This window comes from Elephas maximus, chromosome 4, assembly GCF_024166365.1.
Source record: "Elephas maximus indicus isolate mEleMax1 chromosome 4, mEleMax1 primary haplotype, whole genome shotgun sequence".
Lineage (NCBI taxonomy): Eukaryota > Metazoa > Chordata > Mammalia > Proboscidea > Elephantidae > Elephas > Elephas maximus.
The window spans coordinates 93,662,727-93,676,382 of NC_064822.1; the positions used below are offsets into that span (position 1 = coordinate 93,662,727).

At 37.6% G+C, this 13,656-nt stretch overlaps 1 protein-coding gene across 9 annotated transcripts in view; it reads right to left on the bottom strand.

Annotated features, from left to right (window-relative positions):
- Window positions 1-4,491: 4,491 nt before the first annotated feature.
- The window catches only part of KIF21A (kinesin family member 21A), a 170,947-nt gene continuing 161,782 nt past the window's right edge, over window positions 4,492-13,656 (bottom strand). For all 9 annotated transcript variants that reach the window (XM_049882821.1, XM_049882820.1, XM_049882825.1 and 6 more), the window contains 2 exons: window positions 12,732-12,931; window positions 4,492-5,921 (listed from right to left, as the gene is read on the bottom strand). In XM_049882821.1, the coding sequence (XP_049738778.1) occupies window positions 5,831-5,921; window positions 12,732-12,931 (291 nt within the window). In that variant the 3' untranslated portion in view covers window positions 4,492-5,830. The remainder of the gene's footprint in view (window positions 5,922-12,731; window positions 12,932-13,656) is intronic.

Consider the following 13,656-nt stretch of genomic DNA (forward strand, 5'->3'; position numbering starts at 1 on the left):
TAATGTTTCAAGACTCTCTAGGTTTCCTCTTTTATAAAGCACCTCCTTGACTACTCACACCCTTCTTGTTTTCGCAGATAGAACTAACTGCTGTACCTATAACACCTTTCTGTATTTGTTTGCTTGTCCACCTGCTTCTGGTAAACTGTAACTTACCCGTTGCTGTCGAGTCAATTGAGGGTGATAGAATTATGTCTGAGCCATTTTCAAATCTTTAGAACAAAGTTTTATTGAATAAATGATGATGAATTCAAATGTTTAATGTGTACACATATTTCAGCTTTGACTTTCATCTTATAGTCTCTCCATTGACAAACAGATGAAGAAAATCCCTGTGTAATGTCACATGATTGAACAGGCCTTGCCCAAGAGCCCTTCCTCAGACAGGTGAAAGGTGGAACAACCTCACCTGACAGATCAGTGTCTCCACACACCGCTGGTAGTAATCAGCCCAAATGAAAGGAGCTAGTTCCTGGGAGTGGAAACCCCAAGTCACAGCCCAGATTCTGTAAGAGCCCAAGCTCCAAGTCATATTTAATTATCCAAAACCAAAAAAAAACAAACCCGTTGCCATGAATTTGATTCTGACTCATAGCAACCCTATAGGACAGAGCAGAACTGCCCCGTAGGGTTTCCAAGGAGTGGCTGGTGGATTCAAACTGCCAACCTTTTGGTTAGCAGCTGAGCTCTTAACCACTATGCCACCAGGGCTCCATATTTAATCATATTAGTTAATAAATAATCAACATATCACTTTAATTTTATCATCATTATACACCTACTCCTCACCTATTTTGTTATCCAACATTTCACATTTACGATAGTAAAAAATCTACTATCCAACTGTTTTGCATATTAATGATGTACGTCTGGCAGCAATGAACACTGAGGTGTGAGGTGAAAGTAACTCTGGCTGTGATGGTTAAGGTTATGTGTCAGCTTGGCTGGGCCATGATTCTCAGTGGTTTGGCAGTTATGTAAATGATATAATTTGACAGTTATGTTGGCAGTTTTGTAACGATGCAATCTGGCAATTATGTAATGATGTAATTTGGCAGTTGTACAATGATGTAGCCATCTTCCATTTGTGATCTGATGTGGTCATCCTTCATTTTCTCATAACACCAATTTTTGCATAATGACCTGGTCTTTTGAACCCAACCATGGTGATAAGTGAGGAGTTGGAGTGCTGATATTTTGCTATGATTAATTTTAACCATCACATTGTTCTTATGACAGGTAAATAAATTTTATATGTAAACCTATACTGCTCTAATACAGAATTGTTAGGAATCAAAATTTAAAAAAAAAAAATTTAAACATTCTATTGAACATTAAATAATAATAACCAACATTGTTCTCCCATTTCCTAAATACATGGGAACATAATGCATTTACATGGACATTCAACCGCATATATGTAAAATCAATATTATGTAGGTAAATTTGGTTTTTCATCCTTTAGATAATCAGCCTTTAGCAGTTAATTGTACTGTAATAAGTGATAAATGGGCCAAGCAAATTTCAAAACTTCCCTCTAAGTAAAAAAAGGCTGAAGAAAATGAAAAATAAATGAACCATCAGGCAGAAAATGCAGATTTCTGCTTTAATTCTCAACTGGAAGAGCTCTCTGGCCTCTCTATCCCTAAAATGATTTATGCAGTAAATCATTTCCTCCTTTCTATGGTATATCTAAGGAGCCCTGGTGACTCAACAGTTAAGCACTCAGCTGCTAACCAAAAATCAGTTTGAACCCACCAGCCATTCCACAGGAGAAAAAAATGTGGTAATCTGCTTTCGTAAAGATTACAGCCTTGGAAACCCTATGAGGCAGTTTCACTCTGCTCTATGGGTTACAGCCTTGGAAACCCTATAAGGCAGTTCTACTCTGTCCTGTAGGGTTGCTATGAGTTGGAATCTGCTTGACAGACAGTGGGTTTACTTTCTTAATGTAAATAACAAAAGGCAAGTTTCAAAACAGTTCCCTGCCCAGTGTCCGCCACTCACCCACTTGTACCCCACAGACAACATAAGGAAATCTCCACTGAGCAAAATTCTTCTCAGGAATTCCAATTATTCATAGAATAATGGATTATTAATCGTAGAGAAACTGCTAATATACCATCTTGTCCAAATCCTTCAATTTAAATAGCTGGCTATCTTTTTTTACATTACTTTTATTTTTTAAAGAGGCATATTTGACAGAAAACATTGTGGTGATTAAAAATTGGAATTCTTAGTTAAAAATTCCATGAAGCCAGAGTTTTCTGAGCACCCAATATTGTTAAGGGGAAGAAATTATTATTTTTTGACTGACCTTACTTACTAAGGAATGTTTTAACTTTAGGTGACAGATATCAAAAAGCTAACCACCAGGGCTTTTGTCACTATATGGGAAACGCTGTTCAAATTAGAAAAAAATTACCTTTCTGAATACACATTTTACTTCCATACGAATAAAATTTTTGTCATATTAGTCTTATATCTTTTACAACAATGATTTATTGCCATCTGCCCTAAACTTGTTGCAACAAATGTATAAATCTATAATGTCTAGCAGCTAATGGTGTTCTCTCATGTTGTGCAGTGTACAACCTGTACAACTATACATAGCAGCTCTGGTGACCATTACCTGTCTGCAGAAAACCTTTTCTAGAATATACTGTGTTATAAGTCAGTAACTACATGCATATATACCATATTAGTTAGACTACAGGTTAAGCTTCTGTGACAAAAGATCTCAAAATTAAGTGGCTCACCCAAAATAGAAGTTACTTCTCTCCCAGGTAACCATCTAAATTAGGGGTTGGCAAACTAAGGCCTACGGGCCAAATTCAACTTCCAGACTATTTTTATATTGTCCTCAAGCTATGAATAGTTTTCACATATATAAAGTTTGTAAAAAAAAAAAAAAAAAAATAGTAATAATGTGTGATACCAACTATCTGTGGCCTGCTAAGCCTGAAATACTGTTTGGCTCTTTACAGAAAAAGTTGGATGTCCCCTGGTATAGAGGCTAGTGAGTTGTCCCAGACAGGAAGGTAATTCTTTTCCAGAAAGCCTCACAGGGACTCAGGTTCCTCCTATCATGTTGTCATACCATTACCCAGCATATCGTCTTCATCCATGTGGTCAAGGCTGGCTCATCATCACCTTTTCCACATCCTCATCAGTGCAAAGTAGAAAAAAAGGAGTGAAGGCCAAGTACGTTCTGGATGGGATCTTTAACAGTTAACAATATCTTGCAAAATATAAAAACCTTTGAGAGAGTGGCCTCTTTCACATACTCATTTGAATTACTTGAATTAATGTTTGAAATGATAAAACAGACACTGGGCTTTGTGTTATGCACAAGTAAACCCAGTGCTCAGGACAACATAACAGACCCCTGACCGGACTTGCAGTCAGGACCGGATGCTTCTAACAGGTGCTCCAGCTCAGGGACTTTGCCTATAGGAGCACTTACCAAGCTGTTTCTGTTTCTCCACTCAAAGGGCAAACATCATCTCAGTTTTGTTATTTATTTATTTATTTATTATCTCCAGTACCTGGCCTAGTGTGTGCTCAATAAACATTGAATAAATTAACTGTTGAATGAACAAATTGTTGAGCAATAGTCCTGTGAAAAGAGACGCACCAAGAGTATTGAAGATCAAAATAGTCCTGGCAGTATAACTCGGGTCTTGGCAGGGTACCTTCCTCCAGGGAGGAAGGCAAAATTGCAAAATAGTAGAGATTTGTCTTTACAGGAAAATCCCCTGTTGTTGTTTAATTATTACTTTACTGTGAAATATAGCATGCATAAAACAGGATAAGAAAACATACATACAGTTTAACATACAGATATAACACGAACACTTAGGATTCAGGTCAAGAAATATAACATTGCTGGGACCCTGTAGCTGTTGTTGTTGGATGCCACTGAGTTGGTTCTGACTCATATCGATCCCATGGAACAGAGTGGATGGTGACTAGTACTAGTTTTCTAGGCTGTGAATCTTTACAGAAGCAGATCGCCAGGTCTTTCTTCCGTGGAGTCGCTGGGTGGGTTTGAACTGCCAACCTTTTGATTAGCAGCCTAGCACTTAACTGTTGCACCACCAGGGCTTCTAGAAGCCCCCCAACTCCCCATCTCACTTCTGTCAGCCACCATCTCTTCTCTCTCCTCCTGTAACCTAGGTCACCACTATCCTAATATTATGGAATTTCCTTTTGTTTTACCATCTATGTTCAAATCCCTAAATTATATAGTTCAGTTTAAGCCCTTTAAATAGTGAGTTTCCTTGGTTTGTCAAGATTAGTCTACAGCTAAAACTTTTCAAGAATATGTCATGTCTACTGCATAAAATAAGGAATATATATAAATTGCCAAGTAAGGAAAACACCTTTCCTTATATCACCACACAGAGATAAAACAAAGTTTTCTAAACACTGGCCATTGTTTTTTTTTACCCTTAGGAAAGGAACAACAGAATAAAAGCAATTCATGGCAACATGTTTATTTAAGCTCTAGCTAAGCTTTCATTTACAAGCAAATACTTTCAGAAACAAACAAAAAAAATACATAAGACAATATTTTCAATGTTAACCCATCTACAAAAAATTAAACTTGCGGAATTTACAAATTAATATTCTGAGCAGACAGATAAATTATACATCCTTTTTCAAAATCCAATCTATAGCACTGAAAAATTCATACAGACATGATGCAAGGTATTCTCTCTTTACAATCTACCTATTTACATAGCTTTTCCCACTTCAGATGATAAAGTTCTCATCATAGCTACCAAGGTTTGCAAACATAGTATATTTAAAATATATTTAGCAGCTTATAAAAAAATTAGATAAAAGGGGAAGAAAATGCTACTATTAAATAAAAATGAAATTAAAAGGTGATAATAGAAACAACTCCATAGGAAAATAGATCAAAATATATTTCTGTTAGGACATCAAAACTGTTTCCCATCACAGAATGTATGCACAGCACTAATGAAACAACAGTTTAACAGCAGTTTAGTCCTGAGCACAGAATACAGCACAAAACTTTGGTCAATAAAGTAATCGCCAACATTAATACAAACTGCTTAACATTCTTTGTTAGTTGATTAGGGTCAATTCCACTTTAAGAAAAAATGATCAGTAATATTCTCACATCTTATTGTCTCCATTACATTAAAGGAGCTTTGAAATCTGGGAACGTTCTGTAGACTGATTTAAATGACAGACAAGTGGACCACAATTTGACTAACATTCCCAATGTCAGTTACCATCAAATCGATTCTGACTCACAGGACCCTAAAGGACACAATAGGATCTGTCCACAGGGTTTCCAGGAGTGGCTGGTGGATTTGAACTACAAACCTTTAGGTTAGCAGCTGTAGCTCTTAACCACTGCACAAACAATTTGACTAAAATTCCCAGTATATATATAAATACGCAAATCATCTGAACAGGCTACATGAATGAGTTAACAGTGGGTTGCACTGTATTCCAGATGTATTTTCTGTCACAAAAGCAGACATCTTACAATTTAAATAATTTAAAGGTTTTTTTTTTATAGCTAGGCACAAAAATCCAGCCACAATAAAAGTATGAATCAAGCAGTATATCAATTATAGGATATATATGTATTGGTAGATATTAAAATTAAGCACACAGAATAGATAGAATTTTATTAGAATACCATTTATATTCAGCAGTTGGATTCAGATATATTTTCCAGTTAATCCCATTCATAAGGTTTTGCCATATAAATACAGGACAATATTTTCCATAAAGAACATACAGAATATTATCACAGTTTTCAGTTTATAACTATTTTCATCCTTGTTTAATTACTAGCAACGTCTTCCAAATCTCCCGTGTCAGAGATCTGGCCATCCTGCAAATTGCGAGCCTTCCAAATTCTCACGGTTCGATCACTACAAAACAAATAAATTAAAAACGAACATGTGAAACAGGTAGAATGATAAGGAAACAGCTGTTAGAATTACTTATAATGAAAAGATTTTCTGAAGAGATCTTTAATAAATGTAATTTAAAAAATATACATTGCCCCATAATTATATCAAGTCTGTACCTATAATAATGGTAACTAATAACAGCTCATATTAACAAGGGCTTACCATGTGTCTGACATTGTTAATATATGCCTTTTACATAACACATATAATTCTCTTCAACTATCATAAGAGATAGGTACTAAATCGAGGTTCACAGAGGTTAAATAACTTGCACAAGTTAACACAGTTAATGACAGAGCTGAGATTTGAATGTAAGAAGTCTGGCTGCAGAGCCCCATCTCTTAACTGCTACACTGGATCAGCATTCATTATCTCAGAAAATAACATGTGATATATTTTTTTTCTTTATGAAATATGGTTAGAGGTCTCAGGTGCAACAGGGAGAATAAGGTTACAGTGAGGCCTCTAGGCTGGGAGGTGGCCGGGGCAGTGTTTCCAGGGAGTTGGTGAAACTGGCAACAATCAGGAAGAATTCTTTGGGTGAAATTAGCATATGCTCACAGAGAAAGCAAGAGGCTATTAAGAAGTGAACTAACATGTATCTAGCATGGAACATATAAGATTAAAAGTGTTTCTAAGAAAACTTGTTTCTCTTCATGCAGTATTAGGATACTGAGGACCAGTCATTAGACGATTCCATTTCTTACCATGTCTCTCATGGTTAAAGAAATGTCTCTTTTCTCCAGTTCCTGATAAATGCAAAGCCAAAAAGTTTCCATAGAATTTTATAGCTAAAAGGTTATGTAGAACAATCCAAGAATAAAAAGAGTATAATGACATGCCCAGTGTAACACAATGAAGGGCACAGCTGAGCTTAGAACTTAAGCTTTCTCATTTTTAAACAATAATCTTCTCTCATTCTCACACAACACACATATACATTGACAACAGCAAGGGGATATGTTCATTCATACACCACCCATTCATTTATTTATTCAACCATATACTCAACAAACGTTTACTGAGACCCTGCTATGTTCCAGGCATTATTCTACTTACTTGGGATATATCAACAATCAAAAAAAACAAAAACAACTCTGCCTTTGTAGACCATTCATTCTAGCAGGGTGAGACAGATATAAACCATAAACGAAAAACAAACCAAACCTGCTGCCATCAAGTTGACTCCAACTCCTAGCAACCTTATAGGACAGAATAGAACTGCCCCATATGGTTTCCAAGGAGTGTCTGGTAGATTCGAACTGCTGACCTTTTGGTTAGCAGCTATAGCTCTTAAACACTATGCCACGAGGGTTTCCAATAAACCAGAGTAAATAATTAAATTATATAGTATATTAGAAAGTAATAGGTGCTATAGAAAAAGTACAGAATGGCAAGGTGGACCAGAAGTACTACATGGTGGAAAAAGATTACAATTTTAATAAGATGTCATGGTTACTCTTACTGAGAAAGAAAGGCTGGGAAGAAGGTCAGGATCTCTGAGAGAAAAGCATTTTGGGCAAAAGGAGTCCCGGGGCAGAGCCTGGTATGTTCAAGAACCAGTATCTTAGTTATCTAGTGATGCTATAACAGAAATACCACAAGTGGATGGCTTTAACAAACAGAAATTTATTTTCTCACAGTTTAGGAGCCTAGAAGTCTGAATTCAGAGTGCAGACTCTAGGGGAAGGCTTCCTGTCTCTGTCAGCTCTGGAGGAAGGTCCTTGTCTCTTCAGCTTGTTTCCCAGTTCCTTGGAGATCTCTATGTGGCTTGGCATCTATCTCTCCTCTGCTCGCTTGCTTGTTTAATCTTTTTTATATCTCAAAAGAGATTGACTCAAGACACAACCTACACTAATCCTGTCTCATTAACATGACAAAGAAACCCACTCCTAAGTGGATTATAACCACAAGCACACAGGTTAGGATTTACAACACATATTCAATTCAACCCACAGTATTCCACGGTTTGCCCCCCCGCCAATTCAAGTCATTCTCACATGCAAAACACATTCACCCCATCACATCATGCCAAAAGTCTTAAATCAACTCCAAGTCCAAAATTTCATCTTCTGAATCATCTAAATCAAATATGGGTGAGATTTTTGGTGTATTCCATCCCAGGCAAAATTCCTCTTCATCTGTAAACCTATGAAACCTAGACTACCAGTTATCTGTTTCCAAAATACAGTGATGGAACAGGCACAAGGTAGAAATTTCTATTACAAAAGGGAGAAATTGGAGAGAAAGAAGAGATAATGGGCACCAAACAAATCCAAGACACAGCAGAACAAATTACATTAGCTCTCAAGGCTTGAAAATAATCCTCTGTTCTCTGAGACCACCTAGACAATAGCCCTGCCCTCTGGACTCTGGGTGCTGGCCATGTTCTCTGGATTCTGGGTGGAGATCCCTCAGCCTTGGGCTTCAGTTCTGCCTTCCAGGCCCTCTGGGATGGCAACGCTGTTCCTTCGGCTTTGGGCGGCCCCATTCTCCTAGTCCATCTTAGTGGAGACCCCATTCCCTGGGTCCTGGCAGGCCCCAATCTTCTGCCTCTTGGGAATGGTGGCCCCACCCCCTCAGCTTTGGGCAGTGGCTCCACCCCCCAACAAACTCCAGAATTAAGTCGGCAAAGATCTGACTCTTTGAACTTAGGAGGCTGTGGCTTTTGAGATCTAGGAGACCGTAGCCCCACCTTTTGAAAACGAGAAGGCCCTGCTTCCTTCCCATGCTCCTTCCAATAGTTCTGCTGATCTCCGAGCTGCTCCAGGTATGGTTTTTTTCTTTCGTTGGAGGACAACAGGTGTAGCTCTTTTGGCCTGCTTCCCACCTGTAGAATTCTAAGAGGCAGGCATTGCTCTTTCCTTTAGTTCTTTCTCTGTCCCCTGTAGTCTAAGCTGATAGATTTTCTGAGTGGTAGTTGGTTAGAGCCATCAGTCACAGGCTTAATCTCTTTAACAGAAGATTGTGTAGCCACGTCCTTAGTGAACATTCTAGGACATGTGCCCTTAGTTTGTACAACAGAATTTTCTAAATCTTTAAGTTCTGTTTTCATTTTACACAGTTCATTTTTAAGTCTATCTCTTTCCTCTTGCATTTTACTATAAGCTGCAAGGAGAAACCAGGTGGTCCCTTTAAAATCTTACCTAGAAATCTCATTTAGCCAGATATCCAAGTTCATCACTTACAAGTGCTACCTTCCACCAAATATTTGAACATAATTCAGACAAGTTCTTTGCCACTGCACAAAAAGCATCACCCTTCCTCCATTGTCCAATCCATGTTCATCATTTTCTTTTAAAGCCTCACCAGAAGCACATTTAATACCCACATTTCTAGCAATATTCTCTTGCTGGCACCATATGTATCCTCTAAGATAATACTTTCTCTATAGCTCTCCTCACTTCCTTCTAAGCCCTCACCAGAATTGCCTTTGGTGTCCATAATTCTACCAACAGTTTCTTCAAGGCAATCTAGGTTTTTACTATTTAGGCACGTTAAAATTCTTCCAGCTTCTACTCATTACCCTATTCCAAAATAGCTTCCACATTTTAAGTGTCTGTTAGAGTACCACCACACTCTTTCGGTACCTAATTCTGATTGAGTTATCTAGTGCTGCTGTAACAAATACCACATGTGGACTGCTTTAACAAACAGAAATTTATTTTCTCACAGTTTAGGAGGCCTAATTCAGGGCACTGGCTCTAGGGGAAGGCTTCTCTCTCTAGTGGCTCTGGAGGAAAGTCCTTGTCTCTTCAGCATCTGCTTCCTGGTTCCTTGGAGATCTCCATGTGTCTGTTCCCATACTTGTTTAATCTCTTTCATATCTCAAAAGAGATTGGCTCAAGACACACTCTACACTAATCCTGTCTTATTAACGTAACAAAGACAACTGATTCACAAATGGGATTATAACCACAGGCATAGAGGTTAGGATCTACAACACATATTTTTTGGGACACAATATTCAATCCATAACAACCAACAAAGAGACTAGTGGAGTTGGAACAGGAGGAACAAGCTGAAGAGTAGTAGAAGGTAAAGTGAGGGAAGGATCAGAGGATCAGATCAAGTATGGTCTCTAGGTGAAAGGGAGGACCACTGCAGGGTTTTGAGCAGAGAAGGAATATGATCTGACTTGTGTTTTAGAAGGATTACTCTAGTTTCTGTGTTGATAATAGACTATATACTGCAAGTGACCTTTTTTAGGAGGCTATTGGCACATGTGGGGTCTCCATGAATTGGAACTGACTTGACAGCAACTCTTTTTTATTATAGTAAGCCAGGTGAGAGGTGATGGTGACTAGGGCCAGTGAGGGAGAAGGTATAGTGTGAAGTGGCCAGATTCTAGATGTAATTTAAAAGCAGACAGACAGGATTTGTTGATGGATGGATATGGAATGTGACTGAAAAGGAGAAGTGAAGGGCTCTGGCCTGAGCAAGAGAAGACAGAGAAGCCATCAAATCAAGATGGAGAAGGCTGTGGGTTGAGCATATTTTTTTGTGGGGAAGATCAAGAGTTCAGTTTTGGGCACATTTAGTTTGAGACGTTGGAAAATCCACTACTAGTTATGAAGAGTAACTCCACTAGGTAAGCCCTCCTGCGTAAACAGAGATTAAACTTGGCAAAATACATGAAAAAACTGAACAACTGTTTTCAGACACATGGCAACAGGCAGTGCTGGACTGTGATCGCTGAGAAAAGGGAAACTAAGAAGGTGAGAATAAATATGGAACCAAGGCAAATACTGGAGAAGTAACATGTGTGGTGGTTAAGTGCACAAGCTCTTAAATTGGACTACCAAACTACCTGATTCCAAATACCGGTTCTACCACTTATTGCCTATGGAACCCTGAGCAAGTTACTTATCCTCTCTATGCCTCTGTTTTGCCACCTATAAAACAGGGATTTAAATAATACTTACCTTCTTGAGTTATGAAAACGAACAAGTAAATACTTGCAAAGGGCTCAGAACAGTGTGTAAACTGAGAAAAGGTCTAGTTTTTCAAAAATGAGACCACATCAGGAAAAAGAGAGTTAAATACAATAATATGTCACCCACCAAGCCTCAGTGATATAAAATACTTTTACCAGCCTATTTATATTGACTGGCCAACAACTTCAAGTGGTATCAAGGGATTTCCAGTAAATTATTAAAGACACAATAAGTTTATAAGGAGGTAGACAAGAGTGGTGACGCTGAAGAAAGCAATGCATCTTGGAAATAGCATCAGTGATGCACTGAAGGTAAACATCAGAAAAATACAAAATAAACTGGCTTTGATGCACTTTAAAAATAAAGTAAGTCTAAATGAAAGAGGAATTCAGTGGGAACAGCACAAATAATGAGATGCCACAGAAATAATACAGATGCTTTAAAATAAAATCAAGGCAGTTGTGCATTTGGGGTAGACTGAATTCAAGGAGGTGTTCAAGCTAAATTAAGTGACATAACTGATTCACAAATGGCATACGGCAAATTTCAAGACAGATATTCATGAGAAATTACCTTTTATTTGAATGAGACCAACACCTCGTGTTATATATTAAAAAAAAAAAAACTGAACAGTGGGTAGGAGAACTGGACAGTGGGTAGGAGAACTGGACAGTGGGTAGGAGATACTGGACAGTGGGTAGGAGAGAGATGCTGATGAAGAGTGAGCTAATTATATCCGGTGGACACTTGAGACTGTGTTGGCATCTCCTGTCTGGAGGGGGGATGGGAGGATGGAGTGAGTTGGAAGCTGGCAAAATTGTCACGAAAGGAGAGCCTGGAAGGGCTGACTCATTAGGGGGAGAGCAAGTGGGAGTACGGAGTAAGGTGTATATAAACTTATATGTGACAGTCTGACGATTTGTAAACGTTCACTTGAAGCTCAATAAAAGTTAATAAAAAAAAAACCCGTTGTGTATTATATATAGTACATATGTTTTTCTTTCCAGAGTACTTACATACATATTAAGTCATTTTTCCAGTCACAGTGTCTCATCTCTCTACCTCCTTCAGCATTTTCTTAAATGTCACCTTCTCAGTGAGGTCTTCCCTGACTAACCTATTTTGTAACCTCCTCCCATGATACTTCCATCCCTATTCCCCGCTTTTTTTCCCCATAGCACCTATCACCACCTAAAATATTTTACTTATTTATGTTCTTTTTTCTCATTAGAATATAAACTGCGGTCTGGATCCTTTTTTTTTTTTTTTAATTGCTGTATTCCCCAGTCAGGAACAGTGCCTGAAATATAGGATATTCATTCTGAAAGAATGAATAAATGAACAAATGACTCTATCAACTCAGCTATACATAAGTGGGAGGAAATAGATACTATTACTTTATATATACTTAAAAAAAAAAAAGGGAGGGAAAAAGAGGCACTAAGAGCTCTTTTAAATGATTTGCTCTAAATCATTAATTCCTTATGAATGTAACGTGAAGCATAGCCAAAAAAACTTGAAGAAATTCATCATCCACGAATGATTTTTAAAAAATCAAAATCACCAGTGGAAGAACTGGCAGCAAGACTTCCTATCATAAACAGAGTGCTAGTACAAGAGTAACACTATTATGTAACCTGGGGATCCTAAATTCAGTGCTCATACTATACAACAGAAAATATAAATTGTATCTTAAAACAGATGTCAGAGTGACTGTAATAAAAGAAGGATTTCATCTGTCCTACATTTCTAGATATTTACAACTTACGATATTTGTTAAATCAGAACACAAGTATTCAGTAGAAAGAAAAGCCACGCAGGAAGAACTTACTCAGCTGCAGTAAAAATGTGGGTGGAATTAACACATATCGCATTGATAGGACTGTCATGGCCCTTCATCTCTCCGACTGGCACACAAGTATCCAAGTTCCAGAGTTTCAAAATGCCCCCTCTGCAGCCACTGAGCAAAACTGGGTGGCCTGGCACCACTCCCAGGGCACAGATCCAATCCTTATGTGCATTTGGAACTTGCTGGGAGAGAAAAGAGAAACCAGCAACTTAGAGGGAGTCTTCCAATCTGGTACTTTCACACCATAAAAGTTTGATTTTTACTCACGAAACTCAACATTTGGAACACTGAATGGTCTGGAAACTGTAAAAGTTCATTTTCTAAACAATCACTCACAGTTTAATTAAGTAAATCCATAATTTGCCCCACGAATTATTATCATTAAAAGTATTAAAGGCCTATAATATTAATAATCTATAAAAAAAAAATCTATAGAACCTAAAATACCTGGAAAGCATACAGAATTCTTCAAACATCACCTCCCCTTCATGGGCAGTAATAAAACAAGTTTGAGAACTGCCATCTGGTATGTAGACTATAGGGACTGTTACTTAAAATCACCGCCTTAAACCTTTGATAGACAACATTTTGCAAAAGACCAGATGTAACCTATATATTTCATAACGTGAGAAAAAATTATATGATACAGCTATATGACTATTATTTTATGCATAAATGTATGTACATGTGTAATTAAAAAAAATCACAACCATGAACATATGTCTGTAAAAGAAAAGCTTCTGAATAAAGTATACTCATCTGTTGCCAAGTTTTTTCTATCATTATTGATGCTACATGTTCATTGTGTTTTCATCAGCTGGTTGCAAGTAGAAAAATGGTAACAACTGCCCTAGATACGCACCCATACATATCTAAAGTAAAGCTTGAAATTAAGAACAATTGTGTT